The sequence below is a fragment of the Ambystoma mexicanum genome, chromosome 6q, assembly GCF_040938575.1.
Source record: "Ambystoma mexicanum isolate Mex_15411 chromosome 6q, UKY_AmexF1_1, whole genome shotgun sequence".
Taxonomy (NCBI): domain Eukaryota; kingdom Metazoa; phylum Chordata; class Amphibia; order Caudata; family Ambystomatidae; genus Ambystoma; species Ambystoma mexicanum.
In genome coordinates this window covers 439,616,429-439,632,950 of record NC_090937.1, presented here as the reverse complement: position 1 = coordinate 439,632,950, position 16,522 = coordinate 439,616,429, and the positions used below count along the sequence as shown (strand labels likewise).

General features: G+C 45.5%; 1 protein-coding gene across 1 annotated transcript in view; it reads right to left on the bottom strand.

The window, feature by feature from the left end:
- Nucleotides 1–16,522, bottom strand: part of C9orf72 (C9orf72-SMCR8 complex subunit) — a 467,428-nt gene that overhangs the window by 361,859 nt on the left and 89,047 nt on the right. Inside the window, exon 2 of the mRNA XM_069630918.1 lies at nucleotides 2,913–3,393. Within this exon, the coding sequence (XP_069487019.1) occupies nucleotides 2,913–3,365 (453 nt within the window). The 5' untranslated portion in view covers nucleotides 3,366–3,393. The remainder of the gene's footprint in view (nucleotides 1–2,912; nucleotides 3,394–16,522) is intronic.

The following is a 16,522-nucleotide window of genomic DNA, read 5'->3' as shown; positions in this document are numbered from 1 at the left end:
TTTTTGAAAATAGGAGCGTGCGTAGTTCTAGAGAAAGGAGGTTACCGTTTTGGTCCAGAGATTATGTCATGCAGAGTTAAATAATTTTCCTTGCTTAGAGGAGGTATGTGTATAGAACTTTAAGATTATTAGTTATTAGTGCATTTTGTACAAATGTGTTATGTGAAATGTTTTTACTGCATGTACCTTTCACATATATGTTAAGTTTTGGAAATGTTTATCTTTTTCCTGCTCAATATTGTGAAAGGGGGGGATGATGTAGTATTATCATTTAGTATTATCATCTGTGATGATAAAGTGTTATATGTATTTATCCCGGCTCCCCACCTGCGCGTGAGTGGAACGTTTGTAAGAATGCAGGGAGTGGATGTGAGCGTTCGAAGAAATACCGTTAGTTCGAGATGTTGAGTGTATGAGAGGAGACGTAGTGCGGGGCGCCGGTACATAAATAAATGTAAATAAAGAAAGTTACTTACTGTCGAGTCCTCGATACTTCAGAAGTTTTGAAATATGATGTAATAATCGAGTCACCACATGATGTTGGAGTCTCTGGTATGGCGAACATGGAGATTATCTTTATGTCCTGCTTTGTTGGCAAAGCACATGCCAGTGATTCAGAGGAAGGAGGACAAGCAGTGTGCAGATACACAAACACTTGCCAACACACAATCCATATCCTTTTTGATGCATGTGTTTTATGTGGAAATGTTGGTGTTATATGTATTTAGGTAACTGGGTCTTTTAAGGTTTAAGTTCTTTGCAGGAGGAAAGTATTATTGTAAGGAGGGTGCATGAGGATAAAACAAGGTGGTATAGGGAAAATGCAAGCGACTAATGCATTTTGAGGATTTACAGGTGAGTGAGTGGGACAGGAGTGGGTGGTGCGCACCCCTGAGTATAGTTTGAGTGAGGTATGTATGCTACGGTGTAGGACTTCCCACATGTGAGGGGGGTTATTAGTTTGTGGCGACACCGCACCAACACATATTGAGGGTATGGTATGGATTGGGACATTTCCTCCGGTGTAAGGTGTGGTCACTGGTACTTTTGGACAGGAAGAGTTCAATGGATGTGAGGAATGGAAGAGATGCAGTTGGGTGAAGAAGTGGGGACGCCTTCCTATTCATGCGACGGAGCGGAGGATGTGTGTGTGTGTGTGTGTGTGTGTGTGAGCAGAGCATGGGTAGATAGTGGGGGGGGGAGCCTTCTGCCAGGTGTGAGTGCCTGATGTACAGACACAGCCATAGTAGTCAGGGGGAACGCCCTGCGACTTACCCTTGAATTGGACCTCCCACTAAAAGGGTGCCCCGTGTGAGTGTTCCCCTGTATGTCTTCCTTTTGTGGATATGTGTGAAGAAGGGAGATGTGTTGTATTGTGCTTGGTGTGAATGCAGGTGCCAGGTAATGCATGAGACAATGTTGGTGTGCTGAGAGAATGTTTAGGTGCGAGTGAAGGAATGCGTATAGTGAAGGTTCCACAGAGTCAGTTGGAGAGCTCCTGCCTCGGTGATGGGAGCCAGTGGTTCATACTCGGTCATTTTATAGAAACCTACTGTAACAGGAAAATAGCTGAGCGATGGAACCTACATGAAGTGTCTAAGGAACGTACTTGCTTACATCATTACATACAAGTGAACAGGAGGCACGAAATCTGGGTATGTGCTCCTGTTATCATGTTCCTTCGCCTGGGCTACACTGCCCGCTGATGCTCAAACCATCAAACTGGTCATGCATATTTCAACCAACTATGTTAACTAATGAAGGATTCTGTCGTAACAAGGCAAATTCAGCCTTTTGTCCTCCTGCCAAAATAGACCAAAGTTAACTGGTTACCCATATTGCAAAAAACTGTGCATCCTGCTAGCAAACTTTCCGGAAAGCACGTATGGGTGAAATAATTGTCAATGTATGACATCTTTTGTCTTAAGTGCGCTTTACAAATTTAGCAATGCCAGGCTTTCTGTTCAAGCAAAGCGCTAGGATTTGGCAAACTCCACCATATCACCACGGAGGATGATGCTCAACTCCAAAGCACAATTTAGAAATATCATCTTTGCATGAAAAACACTAGGCTCCAAATCTTCACTGCAAGTTGTAATTCTACTTGTACACGATGTTGAAGGGTTCATAGTCATAGTTTCGAATCAAAAGATTCGAAAAACAAAGTTTGGAAAACAAAAGCTGTGACATGCTATGTTTAACATGCAAAGTGCATTTCTTTCCAAACCAATCCGTCGACAATAGTCATGGATTGGTTTCAATTGAAATTCACTTTTACATGTTAAAAGTAGCATTTCAATGCTTTTCTTTTTCTGGTAACGTTGAAACGTTAGATGGAGCTGCCCAGTGCTGTAATTTCAGCACTGGACAGCTCCATGCAACGTTTCAAAGTTTTTATGCATATTAGCATTTAAATGCTTTTTTCTAACCTTGAAACGGTACATGGAGCTGTCCAGTGCTGTAATTTCAGCACTGGACAGCTCCATGTAACGTTTCAAGGTTTTAGTGTATATTGGGGGGGGGGGGTTCCCCCGTCACCCTCCCATCCCCCAACCCTAACCCAAGCCCCAACCCTAACCCTAACCCAAGTTTCAAAAGGCAAACGTTCGCATTTTAAAAAAAAGAAATTGTCATTCGAAAGAATGGCATTTCTAGAAGAAAAAAAATCGAAAGTTTGCCTTTCGAAACTTTTGTATTTGAAAAAATGACTGGACGGACACCATGTTGAAGTTCTGTGGGTTAGAACGACCATATGGTTAGAGGCCCACTAAGACTTAGCTGCTCGGCGTGCAGGTAAGATCTTCCACCATGTTCCACTTCATGGTACACAAGGATGACCCATCAAACTAAATGCTTTAGGAAAAATATGTGTACAGTTCTGACCCCGACTTTTCTCTCACGCACACACCTACCTTATTCATTGCTATCCGTCCTTTTCTGATAATGTGCGTCAGCCTGTCTACACACAAACGGTGAAGGGGGAGGTAGAAGCTCAGTTCAGTTTGGGGCAATATGATTGACAAGCCGTATGTGCTTCTATCTCCATTCCAGTTCCCATCAAATATTAATGACACAATGATCACGCCCTTTTCTGCCAGCACAAAAAACTTTACGTCAATAGCCCCACTTTCAGCATTCCGCAGGATTTCTCCATTAAGGGTGTGGTTAGCAAGGAACGTGATCTCGCCATCACTGAGAAGAATCTGCTCAGTCTTTGGGGCCCAGATGTGCTGCACCCTGGGGCCAAGGATGTTGTCCCAGTAAGCAAAGGTAGCTGCTAACAAGGGTGAATGGCCATCAATTGGAATGAAAGTTTTTGGCACAGCAGGAGATGGTGGTGGGCAGAGCGCTGACATTTTCTCCATCCCTCTTCACATTATTTAGATCCTGTTGCTGTTATCCGAAGATCGATCAAAGAAAGAGAAAAAAGGAGAGAAAATAAGAACATGAGAAAGAGAAAGATGGACATTTCATGAGATTAAGGTGACCAATAAATAATACACTGTGCATCATGCAGTGGAAATAAACCCACTTGCTCGGAATGTTTTTTGACAGCTGAAAGGATTGTGTTAACTAGTGACATTAGTTTTGACTTAGGTTTGTGACTATTTGACTTAAAACATTTATCTAATCACATTTGATCTAATTTGACCTTTTTTTTGGTCTAAAATGCAGGGGGCGGGGTAGAGACCGAAAAAAAGGTCAGAAAAATTTGATCAAATGTTTTTAGGTCAAATGTTTTTAGGTCAATTATGCTAATACCTCCGACTTATTCACAGTGCATCTGAAACTATATGAAAGTAGACCCTACTCCTTCACAGTGGTGAAATTAGAATTGCAAGACGAAGCTTGGCTCACAGACATGACGCTGGATGACTTCAGCTCATCTCTCCCTCAATGCACCAAGTCTCACAGGTTCCATTTTTTTACACCTAGCTCTGCCTTAAAGACCATGAGGGCAGAACTTTGCACAATGCCTGTGATCAATTGCCATCTGGCAAGGGTGTGAAATCCTTGGGTTTTTTAATGTTATTAAAATTATAATTGTTATAAAGATGCAGGTAATTTCATCTCCGAAAGGGTACTTTGATGATCAGATTCCCTTTTCAGACGCAACACGCATCTGTGTCCTGCCACATCAATATCCCGATTTGTAGCCCCTGCTCTACACCAGTGGCACATAGCAGGCTCAGAGGTCACAAATGCCCATTAGACAGGTGCAGCAAAGTCTCTGCAGCGCAAGGGATGCATTTACGATATGCACCCCTGCACCAACACTATGATGATCATAAATAGCCCATGATGGTTGTAGGCTTATTATTATTATTATGGTATTTATTGAGCGCAGACCTAGCTTCCAGATGCAACGGAGCGCTTTACAAAGGTATACAACAGTAAAGATGCATGACGGAGTGCTTTTCCGAGGTAACAACAGAAAAGATATATGGAGGGGGTGGGATACAGAGGAGCACAGCTGGACCGGGTGGCGGGGAGGGGCGGGTGCCGTATAGTGAGTCAGGTGGCACAAACTAAAAATAAAGATATGCCTTGGTTAAGGCATGGTGCATGGCACTAATTATGATCATTACAACCACATCCAATCTGTGATCACATGTGTCAGCTCCTGCGAGCCCAGTTCAGCTGTGGTGATGTGTATTTGTTCCAGACAATGCTCCCCCTGCCCACTGGCAGGACTGTAGCCTCGGGCGATTGCCTCTCCTTGTTACTTTGTAAGGGCAGGTAACACAAAGTGTGAGGCCTCACACCAGGGTGCTGCATTTCTAAAGGCCTTTGATTCTACTGAAAGGGGAGAGGGCAGGGTTAATGCTGCCAGGGAGAGACCTGCACAGTTTGGGGGACGATTCTGCCATCTTATTTTTCTCTGTCCCTCTCTCTATCCTTCCTTTTCCCTTCCACTTCCTGTAACTCAAAGCACTTGGGCGTGATGTCAGAAGGGCAAAGTCCACTCATTCCAAAAGCAGGTTAGCTTCAGTCCAATCACTTGTGGGCTTTTACCTTTAAAAGAAGAGGTCTTGAGGATTCCAAAATGGCCGCCGAGGTGTAAGGTTGTGTTTCCCGTGCTGCAGTGAGGCCGACAAGAAGCACGTCTGTGGGCCGACAAGAAAGCAGAGATAAATTCCACCCGCAAGCTCCGAAATAGTATGGGTGGAGAAGTAGTCACTACTGATTGGCCCCCCCAACACTGAACACAGTGTGAAGTAGACTAAGCCAGCATACGGTAGGGTGTGACGCTGGGGAGAGAGGCTCTCGATCCAGAGGGGTAAGATCAGGCAGCGAAGATCGAGGGACAAGACAGGACTCCCATCGAGGCAGGAACTGCTGAAGGTGCGGCGGGGGGAGTAGTGAAGCGTGCAGAGTGGCGTCCTGTAAGGAGTGAGAGGTCAGAGGAGGACAGCAAGTGGGCGTCATCCGAAGTGCACTGGAGATCGGGGAAAAAAGCACGAAAGGATAGAGCCGGCACCCTATGTGTTGGATAATAACCGGAATAGTTCAGGAAGATGCCTCCACGCAACAAGAAGGTGTGGCGGCCGGAGGCTAAATACATTAAGCGGCAGAGATCCTTCGGACTGAAAGGGTGCCCGTGGTGGGACAAATAACATGCTGAGGAGACCCAGACCAAGTTAGTGAAGCCGCCTCCACTCAACCAACGTTACAGGGAAGCTGAACTGATCAAGTCTACTGATCTGGGTGGGGGAAAATTAAGTGCCTTTCCCTAATCCCAAAAAGCATCGATGAGGCACTAGGAATTTGTTCAATTCTCGGCTAGTGGAGTGACTTTGCTTGTGCACAAGGGAAGGCAAAGAAGGTTGGGGACACGAAGAAGGGGCACGGTCGGTGTCCGGAGGAAGTGAACTTTAAAAGGGGAACTAGGGCCCGCACTCGGGCCACTTCTTGAACATTCATCCTCAATAGAACATTAAAAGGTGGAAGGGCGGCGAGACGGGAGAGGGCATCATATACTAATAATTGCGGGAAGGGGCCACAAACTACACAAGTTCCTAGGTAACGGGAACTGGGCAGTGATTAGAACTGGTTTCATGGCCTAACGGTGGATCTCCACATTGGCTGAAAGTGTGCATTTCCAGATGACAGGTGCTAAAAGGAAAACTGCCCCCACAAAATCTTAAACAGCCACCAACATGCAGGGGGTCCAGTTGGAACACTGTTGGCGGCTTCGCACTGGAGAAACCTCCATGGGGGATGAAGCGGCACAGCAAGCAACAGGAGAAAAGGAAATTGAGACAATCAAAATGGCCCTGAATAATGAAGACCTCCAGGAATGCCTTAAAGGTATGGAAGAGAGGATGGTGAAAGCTTGAAAAGATGAAAGAAGACATACAGAGCTCCTTGACCGAGGTGAGGAAGAAGGTTGAGCGGGCTCCTGGAACAATTAGCCAGGGTCACACACAATCTGGAAGTACAGACGGAAGATCTTGAAAACCGATCCCAGAGATCTAACATGTGGGTGAAAGGCCTTACGGAGGACATAAGGGATACAGATTTGAAGAGCACAATCTAGCAATGTTTTGGGAGCATTCTCGCGGAAATGTCACCAGAGGATGCAAGTTTGATCAGGTGCATATGGTGGGTACCAAGAAAGAGATCAGGCCCAGGTACAAGACCAAGGGATGTGCTGGTGGCCCTCTCGTCATATGTAATGAAAAAGGACATACTCTGGACGGCAAGGTCACAGCCTACCTCAAATGCATCTCTTTGAAGACCTGGCACTATCAACATTGCAAAAAAGGAAGGCTATGAGCCCGGTGACCAAGGAATGAATGGCAAAGCACATCCCCCATAAGTGGACATTTCCGTTCTGACTATTTACTTGGGATGGCAGAGAGCAGAGGGCCACGACGTGCGAGTAGGGATAATCCATCATGAACTTAACCGAGGCAGGATGGCCCAGGGCGCAACCACAAGATTCTACCCCTCTGAATAATAATCGTCCTTGGCACTGGTCAGAAACTCAGGGCAAGAAAAGACGACGCACCAAGGCCACAAAGCTAAGAGGAGCCTCAGGAAAAACAGGCAGACCAGGGCCGGCAGGGGAGATTTGAGTGCAGATCAGATTTTCCTCACATATGGTCTACTCAATCATTTGCAACTACTGGAAAGAAATGTCAGTGAAGGGGGAATTTGACACAACATGAGCGGAGGGATGCAGCAGGATTTCTAGCCTGCCAGAAGGTAGGGTGGAGGAGACAGCATCATGAACATGGAATCACTTGGGGGATGGGGGTGTAGTTCGTCCTCTCTAGGCAAGTACACGGGGTTGTATCGGGATCAGAGCCTCAGGAAGGTATCTGGGTGTTTTTGTAAGATCTCTGGTTCCGACCGGTAGGGGTGGGGATGTGGATGGTGGGGAGGGAAGGGATAGGTTGGGTGAATGATGTAGGCATGGAACGAGTTCAGAGTGGTGGGAGCAGAGGATTGCAAGAGGGGTGTGGGGGACGTGTGAGGGGGACAGACTGTGCTGGTGTTCAGGAGATAGGAGTAATTTACCACCTAGAAATGATGATAATTAAATGGCAAGTGTACATGTGACAAGTGGTGTATTTAACTATCTATTCACATAATGTTAGGGGAATTAACACAGAAAAGTGGAGGCGCAAATAAGGCGTTTCCAGGCTGACATGATAATTTTGCAAGAAACCTACATAAAGAAGGCAGACCCCCATTTTCAATAATTTACACACCTTTGTCAAGCTAATGCTTTTTTTTCATTGTTGTATTTACAGTTTACAAAAAACAATACACAACAAAATACACACAAACAAGAATAAAACAATTCATCAAATTACATATTCTAAAATCAGAAGCAAAAAAAGTCAAAAAACATTTAAATACAGCACAAACACTTCCTTTTACATAATATTTTCCTTAACAAGGCTACATTTTTTTCTTATTCAACTCAGAAATAAGAAATATAAGAAAACGATTCAAAGATAAAACCAAGGAAATAGCAGAGCCCCACATACAACGACACCAAAACAAGTTTCTAGATACCTCTGAACAGTCAATTGTGTTATCCTTGAAAAACCTAATTCGTTCTTTAACAAAGAACGTACACTGTACTACCAAGTGTTTCAAAGTCTCGTGGGTATTACTTGCCCCACAAAACCTACATTCCTTGTCCAATACATTTAACCCCTCCTGCATATTCATACTGTTCCAGCTTTTAACTTTCTCAAAAACAGGTAGTTGGTTTAACCTAAAACGCATACAATGAATGCGTATTATGGGACAGGGAAACTTTTGAATGTATAGAGGAAGACATTCCCTAGCATGTATAAACCTAGAATACTCCACAAAACCTGTATACGAGTCGATGCAGTCAACCGTCTCAGCCAAATCGGACCTGTACAGAGTCTTTTTGATATGCCCCGGTCTGAGAATCAAGTCCTCTTCAGATGCACAAATATCGACCAACACGGAGCACATTCGTTCATTGAACTCCCTCAATGATGGTACAGATCCTGCTAGCATGACAACCTTAAGATTTTCATAAAGGGAGTTTTTAGGCGGAGCAATTATTCTTCTAAATAGAGACAACTGTCTCCAGACATACCTAGCCTTTAATGACACCAGACACAACTTGTGTCTAATGATGGCATTTGGAATGGCCATAGAGAGACCAAGTACATTCGTCCACAATACTCCTTGAATAGTATTCAAAAGGTCACCCATGTTTTGAGAGCAGAGGTCAAGTCCGTAGAGGATAATAGCCACAAATTTGGCCAAATAGCATCGTCTCAGGGGAATGAAGGAAAATCTACATACATTCTGCTTTAATAATTTCATGTGTGCAGTACGTTTCTTGGGTTTGTCATTCAGAATAGATTTCCAATTTTCAATACTGACCCAAATAATATCCCAGGTAAACTACGGTCTTGACCTGCTCCACAGTGTCAGTACCCATAGTCCAAGCTGTGATGCTGGAAATGCATCGGAGGGACAGGGTCTCTGCATCCTTGTCCTTTACTGCTTTTCATCGTGTGTTCTGTCGTGTTTGCATATTGTATATCCTTATTTCTTTTTGATAGAACCAGGACTTTAGATTTTGAGGCATTCAGGAACAAATGGTTTTCCACTGCATATTTGTAGAAAAGCTGCATCTTAACTCTAAGACCAGGCGGAGTTCTATCGAACAGTATGAAAATCGTCTGCATAGGCCATCCTCTCTAGCCTAACACTCCCCAACCTCGCCAGTGCAATGGAGGGGCCCTGCCACAGTCCCTCATCATCGCACGTATAGAGGTTGAAGAGTGTAGGGGCCAGAGTGCATCCTTGTTTAACCCCTGTAAAGGTGGATATCTCAGAAGAGAGAACACCATCTTCAGATAATCAAACATAGATGGATGTTTTGGAGTGCAATAGCGCAATCAACTGGACCATTTTACGGGGAATGCCCAGAGAAAGCATTTTATACCACAGCCTGGATCTAATCAACCTGGATCTCAGCAAGATCTAGCTGAGGGAAAAATAATGACTCATATAAAAAACAAGAGCTAAGAAGTCAACTGGAACTGTTGCGCACGCAAAATGCAGAGAGGGCACTGCTGAGTACAAGACAGCGATATTATGTATGTGCCAACAAAGCTTATAGGATTTTGGCCAAACCAATTAGAATGGCCAATGCGAAACCAGTAATATTGGGTATTAAGTAATGAGATGGTACAATAGCGACAGACTCAGAATTGATAGTAAGCTCATTTGAAGGATTTTATAGGACTCTTTATAGGTCAGGTGAGCCAGAATGACAGGAAGTCAATCAATATTTTAGTGGTCTTTCGCTTCAGAAAATTACAGGCCAGGAGAGGGATTGCTTAGAGGAAGATATGACCGTGCAGGAAGTAGAGGCGATAATAAAAAATGACCAAAAAATAAAGCTCTGGGACCAGATGGTTTGCCAGCAAGCTTCTATCAGAAATACCAAAGGCATAGGAGTCCTAAGCTTACGTGCCTCTTCATCTCCATAGGGAGGAATGGGAAAGTGACCCACATGATGGCTGAGGTGAAAGTAGTGGTCTTTAACAAGCCCAACAAAGACCCAACAGTCTGCGGGTCGTATCGACCTATTGCTCTCTTGAACTTGGATGCATAAATCTATACAGGAATCCTGACGTCCAGGGCTACCCCCTTCTCCCGGACATTGTAGGCACAGATCAGTCAGACTTTAGGGAGGCAAACCGGATAATACTAGGAAGCTAGCACACTTAATAGAAAAAAACGCCATTCGACAGGTCCCTGCGAGACTGGTTTCGCTTGACACAGAAAAAGCTTTTGACCGCGTCGAGTGGTGGTTTTTATTCAGAGCCATGGAGCATTTTGGTTTTGGCCCCAGGTTCATTCGAATGGTTCAGGCCAACTATGCAAATACCTCGATTTGGTTGTTTATTTATTAACTCTCACTCATCAGAAGAAATCCAGATTACAAGAGGGACGTGATAGGGGTGTCCGTTATCCACGCTTCTTTATGCCATTTACCTAGAACCCCTGTTAACTACAACTAGACAAGATCAGTGTATAAGGGGTATACGGTTTGGGATAGAAGAGTATAAAACAACAGCATTTGCGGATGACATGATGATGACCTTGGCCATCCCAGAGAAGTCTATCCCGGCATTAAGTATGGAACTATTAAAGATGGAAAACGTAGCGGGGTGGAGGATAAACATGTCCAAATCAGAGTTATTGAGCATAGTCTGACGGAGGGCGAATTTGTCGCTGGTGTCACCTTTTCAAATGGCTAAGGAGACCATTGGGTATCTGGGGGTACAGTTAACTGACTCGATTTTGAACCTGTACGATGCAAATTACCCAACATTAATAAATAGAATTAGGGGGGGTTGGGACTCCTTAGCATCTCCAAATATTATGAGGTTGCCCAACTACGGGTGATAAGGGAATGGCTGTCTGGCGACCTGACTAAACCTTGGGCCAAGATGGATAGGGCAGTAGCAGGGACCCTTCTGGAGGGTTTGCTGTGGCTAAATAAACTGGATAGACCCCGGAGTGCCAATATGAGTAGAGTGCTCTCAGTGGCGTGTGATACCTGGGACCGTGTATTGAGGCAAGGACACCTCACTACACGTCCGTCCCCATTCAACCCGTTATTTAGAAACCCTCAGTTTACATCAGGGATGGCACAGGGTTCCATCAAGAAATGGAGAGAAGTGTAATGTATGAAAGTGGGTTATCAGAAGGGGAGGTAAGATTGTTTGAAGATTGCAAAACCTACACGAGCTTGACAGAAAGAGACGGAATGAAATACTATCAGCTACATCACTCGCTGAAACAACCAGTTATTAAAAAAGCATCATAGAGGGCCCCGACACCCTTTGAATATTTTATCACGACGCATAAGGGGGAAAACATTTGGTATCCAAACTTTACTCAATCTTAGTGGAGCTACAAACGTATTGTAAGTGGTGTTACATCCAGAAATGGGAGAGCGCCCTGGGGGAGGAAATCCTGGAATCAAACAGGGGAAACCTCTGCGCAAATATACCAAAGTCGAGTAAATAAATTCAGACGAGGGAAGCCCGGTATAAAATAATGGTCCACCAGCACTACACAACAGAAAAATTACCTAACAGGTTTCCCACAACTACACAAGAATGTTGAAGGGGATGTTCGGGAAGGGGAGGTTCGAGACACATCTGGTGGGATTGTCCAATATTAGAGAAATTCTGGGCTGAGGATACTAGACGGATAGAACTGATGGTGGATGGTTCCACAACGTATGTGCCCCGGGAATGGATGTATGGGATCTTCGATCCAGAGACACATATCACTCTGAAACCACAACGTAAAGCCTTTATGATATTGTTAATAGCAGCCTGGCTAGTAATAGCAAAGAAATGGAAACAGAAATCGCCAACCGCTAACATAGAAGGGTTACATAAATTGTGGGGAATATTAGCAATGGAGTGGGTTACATATAGAATACAAGGGGAAGCCAGTCAATTTCAGACAGATTGGAGAATGGTAATTAAGTATCTCAGAGAATACTATATGCAACAATGGTGCCCCTCTAAGAGAAACCTGAAGGCGTCTCAACCGCTAGTCCCTGGAGATCTGTGGTCCAGGTGGCCAGGACACGGTCATCACTATTGGTTCCAGTTCCTGGGGGTGGACCAGTGGGGCAGGATCACCTGGATGGGGGGTTTTCCAGGGAGTGGAAGTGGGACACCGAAGGTTGGGACGCGGTACCCCCTTCCCATTAACACCTGTTCCCCATCTTACCCTGTAGGATATGTAGAAGCTTGACCCCTCCTCCCCCCTTTTCCAACACAAACCCTTTCTTACACCATGAAAGACAACGGACTAACACCAGAGCCGTTTACCTGACATGTCCCAATGCAAGGGTCAGGCAATTGACAATAATTACACACCAGACGGCCCTTCCTCTTCCCCCACAGGGATAAAAGGCAGAGCATGAGAGCACTCTACGAGCAAGGCCGAACGCATGAGGAAGCAGCTATTCCAGACCGGCAGTTCAAACGGAGGAGAAAGGCAGTGAGACCTGAAAGGACGAGGAGGAGGAGGGAATTGCCCTTGCCCTTTCCAACTCAGACCCGCAAAGCCACCAAAAGGGAAATCCTAGGAACGAGGAGTCCAGCTGTTGTGTGGGGTATCAGATGTCAACGGTGCCCAGAGCCCTCCTGCACTGATAACCAAGGCGGGGCGACCCGCTTGCTACCGTGGTATTGTCCTTGACTCCAGAGGCAAGAAACGCCAATGGGTTCAGCAGAGCCTGTGAGTCGGAGAGAGAGCTGATAGAAAACCAGACTGTGTTGAGCCCAAGGTTGCAAACAGCAACATTGTATGAACTTTTGAACTTAACTTGTGTGCGAAAGCTTGAAAGAAAGTCCAGTGAAGGACCAGCTGCAAAGTGGTCAGCCGCCACGTGGGCACTCATTCGACGGACGCTGGCTCATCCCCTTTGCTGAAACTACAAGTACTAGTAGGCCCTAGCAGAGGCCGGCGTGAAGAGTCAGAAGGGTCATACAAGGGTCGAGTCAAACCCCTTGTATAATCGAAAGTCTCTGACAGGTTGACAAGAAGGAGAGCAAAGGGAAGTGAATCCCGCATTGTGAGAAAGCAAAGTGAACTGTTTATTTGCCAAATGTGAACCCGGCTGAGGGATGCCTGTGAATTGGGGTGAACAGTAATAAATCCGTGAACATTGTGTCGACAAGAGTGAACCTGGCTGAGGCTTTTCCTCAGTGAATGATTGTTTAAAAAGACATTGAGACTCTTGAATGTTACATTGTGAATGAAAGGCCGTAGGGAACCCGACGGAGGGAGGCCCACGTTGTAGGAGGGATTGAAGCGGGCAGAGGGGGATCCTAAGGCGAAGAGTAATCGCTGCATGAAGATTTATTGAAGGAACTTTTGTTTTTGTTGATTGTAAGACATCAGGTCCTCTGAGGCAAGAGACTTTGTGTGAAAGACTTGGCAACAGAAGGCCCTGATATTTTGGAAACAAATGGTAACCTTGTCCTGGCGAGGCCCCGGAGTGTGCTGTGCTCAGGAGTCCTGCAGTAAAAATGTGGGGAAGGAAGACCCCAGCCATACCATCCTGATTTATCATTTTGAGAAAACTTCTTTCTTTTCTGATGAACATTAGGATTGGCAATAGGCTTTTTAATATAGGCCCTTTTTATTTGACAAGACGCCACTAGGACTGCCTTATTATTATTTGGTCGTAGCTTGCTCCCATCTTAGATTACGTTTTAGATTAGGTGTTTTTCTCACCCATTTATACGTTTAATAAACACCCTTGAAGTGTGACCACTTATGGCCATCTTTACTGTTGCCACCATGAGTTCCTTACACCTCAGAACCTGAGAATATCGGACATAATGTAGAGGACGGGACGTTCCTCAACCAAGTGGGCAATATCACGCAATTGAAGGATATACCTGCAAGTCTACGGGGGTGGCGGGGTTAATGGGTGGGCACAGGGATTGTTTTCTTTTCTTTCCCTTTGTTTTGTGTTTGATGTGTACAATTTGGGAATGCTAATAAAAAAATAAAAAATTAATAAAAAATAAACAAATAAGGGGATCACGTACCACTTCTTTGTATCATCTCTGGATCCAACCCTGGGAGAAGATTTCAGTGGACCCTGCTGAGAGAGCAGTCCTTTCTAAATTCCTCCAGTTGTGAGGCGAAGGCAGGTGTTCCAAGGCAAAAGCGAGCTCTGTCCCCCAACCATCTGCAGGGACCACTGGATTGGGGGACAGGGGTTCTCTGCTGCTGGACCAGACCCTGCATCTCTGCTAGCCACACTGTTGCCAAGATCTCTGAATATCTGATGTCGAACCGTTGCATGCCGAGCGTGTTTGGGCCGAGTGAACCAGCAGGACCCTTCGACGTTGCCATTGGGGTTCGCTGTTCTTAGAACTGCCGTTTGTCTGTTCAACTCCATTGGCCGGTGCACCGCACCAGATGAAGCGTGTCATTACCTCTGCTCGAACCAGAGAAGTACCGCTGCATTGCATTGCTCAGAGACCTGTTTGGAAATGCAGCTTCTTCATCGTTGCTCTTGCCAGTCGGTCAACCTGATCCTGGTGTCCCCAGAATAGCGACCGCTGAGACTTCGCATTGAACCGCCTCTGCATCCTGGTACCAGATCACTGCAGTCGAACCTCGACAACTGTATCTGGTTGCTGCCTGATCTGCACAGCTCGAGTAGATGCTTAGAGACCGCAGCTACCCTCCCTTCGACCTTAAATCGATGACAGCATGCTTGCTACTGGACCACCGCAACTGCCTCATCCATGAACCAAAATGATCCTGTGACCCACGCAGAGAAGCCTGGTACGACGCTGTCAAACTACCAAGACATTTGCAAAGGTATTAGATGACATCTGCCCCACTGTTCCATCTTTGGGCCCTAAAGACTGGTTAGGTCATTTTAATTAGGCAATATGACCCGAGGAGGGCGCTATTACAGGTCAGGTAATGCCCCTGTGGCCATAGTTAATGGAGCCCCAGGGGCAATACCTGACCGGTAATGGCCCCACTCCAAGGGTCATATTGCCAATAGTACCCTGGCACGTCGTACCAGGGTACTAATTGCAATTGTCCTCAAGCAGAGAAACGGTTCTGCAACAATTTCCCGACTCGTGATAAAAAAAAAAAAAAAATGGCCACCAGGGATCAGGGGGAAGGGACTACACGTAGTCCCTTCTCACTTTCCATGGCAGTCATTAAAATCAATGTGAAAAAATTAAACAAAAAAATGACCACCATGGAAAGGGTGAATGGACTACACGTAGTCCCTTCGCCCTTTCCATGGCGGCCAGTCATGGAAAGAACTGCAGCTACCTCAGAGGACGGAGTCTTCTTGGGCAGGTAAGGCCCAGGCGAGACCACTGACCCTCGCTGGGTACTAATCCCTTTTGCAACCTGCAACCTCAAGAAATTGCTGTTAATCCCTCGGTCTCATTACCCAGAGTTCTGCATCTATTGTATCTTTGCATAGTGTGCATTCTTTCTACCAGGGTGGGTTTTTAAAGTGTGTTCTAGTTAGTTATTATTGTACATGGTGTGTTTGATTGCTCGAGTGGTTCAGTCGAGTGCTGTTTGCTGACCCCAGAGGACCCGTGAAACTATTGGATCTATGCCTGCTTTGGACTTCGTTGTGCTGAGGTGCTTGTGATAAGCCACGCCCCCCACTTCCCGGAAGTAGCATATAACAGCGAGTGCGTGCATCAGCATGCGCGCATCGAGCAGAGTGCTTCTGACCCAGAGGACCGGTGATACTATTGGATCTATTCCTGCTTTGGACTTTGTTGTGCTGAGGGTATGCACCTACGAACTTAACCAATATAGACACGTGCCACCGACACTATAGACTCTACGAGTGTTAGAACTAGTACTAAATCCCAGTTTTTCTCCTTACTTTAGAACTCGTGATAAGCCACGTCCTCACTACCCAGAAGCAGCATATTAAAAGAGAGTGCACGCATCAGCACGCGTGCGCATCAAACTAAGTGCTTCAGCTGAGTGAGATTTGCTGTTTGCGGGTGAGAAAGAGTAGAAAATCTGAAGGAATATTGAGCTACAGTTGTTAGTAGCACGTATTATCATATAGCTTACTATGCCTTACACTCTGCTCAAGGACGTTCAAGGATATTGAAGGACGTTTTAGCTGGCCTGGGTTACCATGTTTACTCAAGGAAATACCAGAGACTACATACAGTCGCCAATGTTGTCAAACGTTACAAGCTGTGCCTATCCATTGAGATAATATGTAATGTACCAACTGGAAAGCTAGCAATTGGCAAGCAGACACCTACAATAACCATATACTGCCCAAAAAAAGCAGACCTAAACGAACACATGGAAGAGAATATGGATGAGGCCACACAAACTATTTTGTTAGATTTAACTCAAACGCTAACAGGTGTGGGCTCTAAGTTAATTGAACGAGTTATGTGTTCCTCTGCCCCTGCTACTGTTTCCTCTACCTCTCCCATTG